General features: G+C 21.4%; 3 protein-coding genes across 3 annotated transcripts; 1 reads left to right on the top strand and 2 right to left on the bottom strand.

The window, feature by feature from the left end:
* Window positions 1–789: 789 nt before the first annotated feature.
* DICPUDRAFT_77362 (uncharacterized protein) lies at window positions 790–1,566 on the top strand (the record flags this gene model as incomplete). Its single annotated transcript, XM_003286442.1, has 1 exon — window positions 790–1,566. One exon carries the CDS (start codon window positions 790–792, stop codon window positions 1,564–1,566), a length of 777 nt encoding a protein of 258 aa, XP_003286490.1.
* Window positions 1,567–1,946: 380 nt separating this feature from the next.
* DICPUDRAFT_77361 (uncharacterized protein) lies at window positions 1,947–3,551 on the bottom strand (the record flags this gene model as incomplete). The annotated part of the gene is made up of 4 exons (XM_003286428.1): window positions 1,947–2,185; window positions 2,354–2,723; window positions 2,800–3,173; window positions 3,329–3,551. The coding sequence occupies 4 exons, from the start codon at window positions 3,549–3,551 to the stop codon at window positions 1,947–1,949; spliced, it is 1,206 nt and encodes a 401-aa protein (XP_003286476.1).
* Window positions 3,552–5,589: 2,038 nt separating this feature from the next.
* On the bottom strand, window positions 5,590–5,973 carry DICPUDRAFT_77360 (uncharacterized protein; the record flags this gene model as incomplete). The annotated part of the gene is made up of 1 exon (XM_003286427.1): window positions 5,590–5,973. The coding sequence occupies one exon, from the start codon at window positions 5,971–5,973 to the stop codon at window positions 5,590–5,592; it is 384 nt and encodes a 127-aa protein (XP_003286475.1).
* Window positions 5,974–6,913: the final 940 nt, after the last annotated feature.

The following is a 6,913-nucleotide window of genomic DNA, read 5'->3' as shown; positions in this document are numbered from 1 at the left end:
GTTGTTAATAAAAGGCAATTAATGGAAATAAATAAAAAAAAAATTTTAAAAAATAATTAAAAAAAAAATAAAAAAAAAATTAAAAAAAAATAAATAAAAAAAAAAAAAAAAAAAATTAATAAAAATTATAACAACACATTTATTTATTTATTTTTATTACTAACTCGTGTGTTGTTATAATTTTTATTAATTTTTTTATTTAAAAAGCATTAATATTGATTTTATTTTAATTGAAATAATTTCAATTTTAAAACTCTCTGCAAAAAACATAATAATAAATATGATGAAAATGATATTATTATTAAAAAATAAAAATAAAAATAAAAATAAAAAATTAAAAAAAATTAAAAATTAAAAAAAAAATTAAAAAAATTTTGGTAAAAAAATTTTGGTAAAAAAAATATGATTTTGGAATCATATCATATTTTTATTCATAGCGCAAAATGAATATTACTCAATTATTGGATAGTTTAAAAACCAAAAAAAATGATAATGCAGAAACAGTTTATGCAAATAACAAAAGCATATTCAATTCTTTTTTTGAAAAAAATGAAATAATGTGGGAAGAATCTGAAAGGTTTTCCTTTTTTCAAAGTATATTTCAATTAAATGAATATAATAAAAGAATTTATCCAACTGCACCAAAAATAAATAATAAAAAACATAAAAAAAATCCCAAAGAATTTAAAGAACCAGAAGAAGACATCAGCGAAATAGCTACTATCAAATCGAAAAATGAAGATGATGAAATGAGTGAAGAGGATGAAGAATATGAAGAGGGTGAAAAGGATGAAAAAAGGTGAAGAGGATGTAGATGATAAAAAGAGTGAAAGGGATGAAAAGAGTGAAGAGGGTGAAAAAGGTGAAAAAAGTGAACAGGATGAAGAGGAAGAAGAGTGTGAAAAGTGTGAAAAGTGTGAAAAGGACGAAAAAAGTGAAGAGGATAAAGATGATAAAAAGAGTGGAAAGGGTGAAGAGGATGAAAAAAGTAAAGAGGATGAAGAGGGTGAAAATAATAAAGAAAATAATGAGAATAAAGAGTTATCAAATGAAAATTTTAAAGATTCAAGTATTGAGGAACAAACAAATGAAAAAGAAATTTTTGAACTCACCCCAGAAGATGAATTTAGGATCGACAAAAGAGAAATAAAAAAATTCACCAAATTTTGGTACAGAAATAACCAATCAAATTTAATGACCATCACAAATAATGAAATTCCAATAACATTAATAGAATATTTAAAAAATAAAATAGAAAAAAGACAAAAAATTCATGGATCATGGAGTATTCAATCACTTAAATCGCTTATAAATGAATCAAAGAAAAATATTAGATATTTGTGGAAGCCAAAAGACAAATGTTTTATAGAATTATGTACTAAATATCCCAACTATGTGGTTAACGGACAAATACAATTAGAAAACGAAGTGGTTAGAGATATGGTTTATAATAAATTTTCTTTTAAAATTACTGATGAAGATGCCACAAAAATAGCAAAATGGATTTTATTGGACAAAGAGTCTTTTTATTCTTATACAAAACCAGATTATTTAAAAAATGATTAATCATCCACCAAACCCTTGTAGCAATAGCACCACTTACAAAATATAAAGCATTAGAACCATCAACGACATCTGTGGAAATTGATAAAATATTAAACTCTGACCTACTCTAAAAGATTATTACCGAAATAATAAAAAATAAAGTATTCTCAATAATTTTTATTTTTTTATTGTAAAAAATTATTAACATAAAAAACTCTACAAAGTATATTTTGTTAATGACTATAGATTTTTATTTTTATTATTTATTGATTTATTTATTTGTTTGTTAACTAACGTGTTGTTATTATTATTAATGGTGTTATTATTAAATTGGGTTTTAAACGCTGATATTTTATTGTAAATTGGAGCGTTGAGGATGGTATCTTTAAGTGGACTTGTAATTAATTATTATTATTGTTGTTATTAATGCCTTCTTTTAAATTTTTGAAACTATCTTCTAATTCGTTAATCTTATTTAAAATAGGATTTTGGGAACCAATTTCATTGTTTGGATCTTGTAAAGTTTGAAGTGATTCTTTGTGTTCCAATGCTTTTTCTTGATGATAAGAGAGAAGTTTTTCCTTTTCTTTTTCTAATTGGGAGTTTCTTAATTCAATTTGATTGGCTTTTTCCAATGATTCTAAAAGTAATTTATAGTCGTTTTTTAATGATTTTATAGCATGATCTCTTTCCTTTTTAATTTCCTCATAACATTCCATTCTTGATTTTAAATTAGAATTTTGCATGTTTGTTTTATTTTGTTCACTTTAATAAATTTCTTTGACTTTAGAAATATATTCTCTCATACCATCAAACTTATTTTGAAGTGTTCGGATTTCTTCATCTTTTTTGAGTATTATTTCATTAAGTTTTGAAATCTTCTTTTTATTTTTTATTTTACTTTTTGTTAATGGTTCATTTAGACAATCTATAATTTTATGTAATTCATCTCTAATTTCCTTTTCTTCTCTTGATTTTTTTAATTTTTTTAAAAGATGAGTTTCCCTTTCTGTAAATGCACTGGGGTCTTCTTCATCATTTTGTTTAAATTTGTCGAGATCACGTTTCTTTGAATCAAATGCAGAAGGTGCCCCTGGTGTTGGTGATTCTGTATTACTATTACTACTGTCATCTTCTTTAATGAAAGCTTGGTTTTTTTGTTCCAAAATATTTTGGGGCTGGTATAAATAAAATTAGGGTTAGTGAGTTAATTTTGACTATAAACTATATATTAAAAGAAATATAACAACTTACATCATTATTATCAATTTTGGATCCATTATTATCTAATGTGGTTGTAGTAGTTATGACACTTGAATCACTGTTTATAGTATCATTATCATCAATATCTTTATATTTTTTTTTTATATCTTCATAGAAATGAGTAATTTCATCATCATTTATATCAATTTTTAATAGTTTTAGGTCATTTGGGATGGTTTCTCGCCCATCGACTGCAATTCTATATTCACAATACTTGTTATATAAACTTTTAAATTCTTTAAATGCTTGTATGTGTATTCTCTTTAAGTTATTTACGGTTTTAATAAGGAAACTATCATAGTCATTTTCATTTGAATCAAAAAAATCATTATTTTGTTCTTCTTTAAATTGATAAAATCTATTTGCTTGATTAATTATTATTTCCCCCATTTCGATAAAATATTTTATTCTTCAATTTCTCTTATTTTTTGAAATTTGTTGTATACATTATTATTATTATTTGGATTTCTTGTAGTATTTTGAAATAAATTATTTACAGTATTGGCACTTTGATACCCACTATTTATATGAGTTTCAATTAGTTTGGAAGTTGACATTTGGTTATGATATATGTGATTTACACTACCATCTGAAAAACTATCACTGTAAATTTCTCCATCGCTAGAACTCATATTTCCAACAGTATTTACATGGGCATCTTGGGGGTGAATTTTGATATTATCTTTAAAGATTCTATCTATTTCATTTCTATAGTCATTTTCTTCAGAATTATTGATATCCATATTTTTTTTATTTTTGAATTTTTTTTAAAATTTTTTTTGAATTTTTAATTATATTATAAATTATAATTTTTAATTATATTATAAATTATTTATGCTATTATTAAATTGTTTGTGTGTTTGTTTTTTGAAAAAAAAAAAAGGTGTGTCAATTTTTTAAAAAAAAATATAAAAATATTGAGGTAAATATTTTTTTTTTAAAAATTTTTAAAAAACAAAGATCAAAAAAATATAAATCAAAATTAATTTTTTTAAAAAAAACTTTAAATTCATGGTTTTTTTTTACATTAATTTTTCAAAAAAACTTTTTACAAAAATAAATTTTATTACTCAATTTATTATTACACAACAAAAAAATAAAATCAAAATTTGAAAAATATCTTCACCATTTCACATAAATATAAAAAAATTAAAAATAATTAAAAATTTCAAAAAAAAAAAAAAAATTAAAAAAAAAAAAAATCATGCACAATAATAAAAATAATACTTTTTATAACACAATATCTTTAATAATGCAACCTCATTAAAGAATTTAAATTAGCATTAGATAATGTAACTAAAATATAAGATGAAATAACCTTTTATCCAAAAAGAAAATGAAAATTCTTTGGTTACCAAGCTAAATAAATGTAAAGTTTTAATAATTCAAACTTTGAATCATTAAAGGTAAATATAAATACTATTTCTTATATAACAGAGCGTGGTAAATTGATTACAAAGATATTCGGTATTATTTCTATAGAAATAATTAAAAAGAGATTACTTATCACTGCTTCAAGAAACATTCAACTTTGAGCAAATAAGAATGAATATAAAATATTCAAATGGTTTGAAGAGGTATCAGAAACAATCATTCAAGAACATAAATATAATGATACTATAGAGGAACACCACTCAAATCTAATATAGATACCTGAAAAATGTTTAAATTAAAAAGTAGTTGCAACATCAAAATAATAACAATAAAAATAAGATTACACACAATAATAATTTTAGTAGTAGCAATAATAATTTTAAATTAATAATCAGAGAGAATAAACTTGTTGTAAGCACAGAAATAGACGATAATAGTAGTAGTAATAATGATAAAAATAGAAACAGTTATGATAATGGCCACAAATTTTTGGCTCCTCAAAGTATTGAATACAATAGTAAAACATATAGAAATTTTAATTGAAAATATAATAATAATAATAATAATAACAACAAAAATGTGGGCGAAAGATTAAACTCAAAACCTTTTTAGAAAAGTAACAAGCTCCAAAATAAAGCACTATAGTAATAATAAAATAAAATAAAATAATAATAATTTTAAAATATATTCAAATTTATTTTTATTTATTTGTTTATAATTATTTCTTTTTATTTATTTATTTTTATTTTTTTATTTTTTTTATTTTTATTTATTGTATAGAGTTCTTTTAATTGCCACTTTAAAACTTACTTGGGTTTTAAGTGTTAAAAATAGAACTATACTTGTAAAATATAATTTCATTAAATAACAATAAAAAAAAAGCCTATAAGTGTTTTCAATATGTAAGTGTTTGATTAAATATTATTTTTATAAAAATCTATTTTCTCCTTTACAAAAACATAATTTTTTATCAAAAACACAATCCATATTTGAAATAGCTTTTACTTTTGTTTCAAAGATTTTTTTTTATAGTTATTATTAATATAATAATTTTTAAAAATGAATACTATAAAATTCAACTTTTTATTGAAAACTTTCAATAATAGATCTTTTTGATGCAATGGATGAGGAAGGAAATTATACAAATATTTATATAATCCCAAACTACGAATAATTTTGTTTTATTTATCAACAATGTTGTAGTAACTTTAATCAATAAAACTTAAATAAATTTAGATAATGCCACAAATAAGCAATAAATGAGATCCACAAAATAAGACAAGTAAACTTTAAAGAAGCATAAACCGAAAATACCTCAATCCTAATCACTTGGAAAATACAGTAGAAAATGGGTTTATTATAACAAAGGATAAAAATATAAATAAAATTTATTTATTTTTTTAATGTTTATTCGTCGTCGTCTTCTTCTTCGCTGACATAGTCTATTTCTACTTTTTCCACACGATATTCTACTATTTCTTCTTCTTCTTCTTCTTCAGGATTTAATAGATTGTAGATGCTATGCTGCTCTCTTGAAATCTCTCCATTTTTTATTTGTTTTGCGTTGTGGAGTCCGCATGCATTACACAAAGATACCTCTATTGTAACACCATTAATGTCAACTTTCCCATTTCTCCATTCGGGAGTGGTTCTGGTTCTACAAACATAACAGGGATCTGGTCTTTCTTTTTTTGGTCTACCCTTCTTTCTTGGTACAAATTCTGTATTTGTAGTCTCAGTTTTTTCAACTTTTTTGTTTGCTACCTTTCTTCCATAATTACGACGTGCCATTTTACTAATAAATTTTAAAAAAAAAAATGTTAAATTAGTAAATCCAAAAAAAAAAAAAAACAATTTAAATAATAAATAATAAAGTATACAATACCAAAATTATACCTATTTAAAATATGAAAAATTTATTGATTAATAAAGGAATTCATCAATTTATTGAACAACTTAAATAATAAAATTTATTTTGATAAATACTATCTAATAAAAAAAAAAAAAAAAAAATTTAAAATAAATAAAATTTTTTTGGGCAATTCCCAAATATTAAAGATAGATACATTTAAAATCCAAAATTTGATTTTATTATTATAATAAAAAATAATTGAATATTATTGGATTGTATCTTGTTTTTATTTATTTTTTAAATTCAATTCATCTATAATAAAAAAACAACATAATGAGTCTGTGTTGTTGCTGGAGTGCTCAATATCCACACGCCCCATTAAATTGCCCTTTACAAAAAAAAATTTTCAAATAATATAATTGACCAATTATTTAACAAAAAAAAAAAAAAAAATTTATATTTTTTTTTGAATTTTTTTTCGAATTTTTCATATTGGGCTGGTCAATCATGAAAAAGATTTTGATTTTCTTTCATAAAAATCTATATTATTAATTTTTGTTTTTGATTTTATTGAATTAAATATTATTATATTTTAACATCAATTTTTTTTTTTTTGCAAAATATTTTTTTTTTTTTTAATATCTGCTTTTTAAAAAATATTTTTTTTTTCAATGTTTGATTTTTTTAATTTAAGTGGATAATTTTTTAAAAAAAAAACATTTTGCAATGTAAAATATTTTGTGCATGTTCTCTTTTTCTCAAAATATATTGAGATGAATATTTTAAATAGAAAAACAAATATTTGTAATTTTCTTTAAAATAAACCAATATAAAATATAATTGTTTTTAAAATAAATAATTTATAAAATAAATAATAAA

Source organism: Dictyostelium purpureum, assembly GCF_000190715.1.
Source record: "Dictyostelium purpureum unplaced genomic scaffold DICPUscaffold_71, whole genome shotgun sequence".
In the NCBI taxonomy this organism is placed as follows: domain Eukaryota; phylum Evosea; class Eumycetozoa; order Dictyosteliales; family Dictyosteliaceae; genus Dictyostelium; species Dictyostelium purpureum.
The sequence above is the reverse complement of the archived record's forward strand: the minus strand, read 5'-3'. Positions and strand labels throughout refer to the sequence as shown.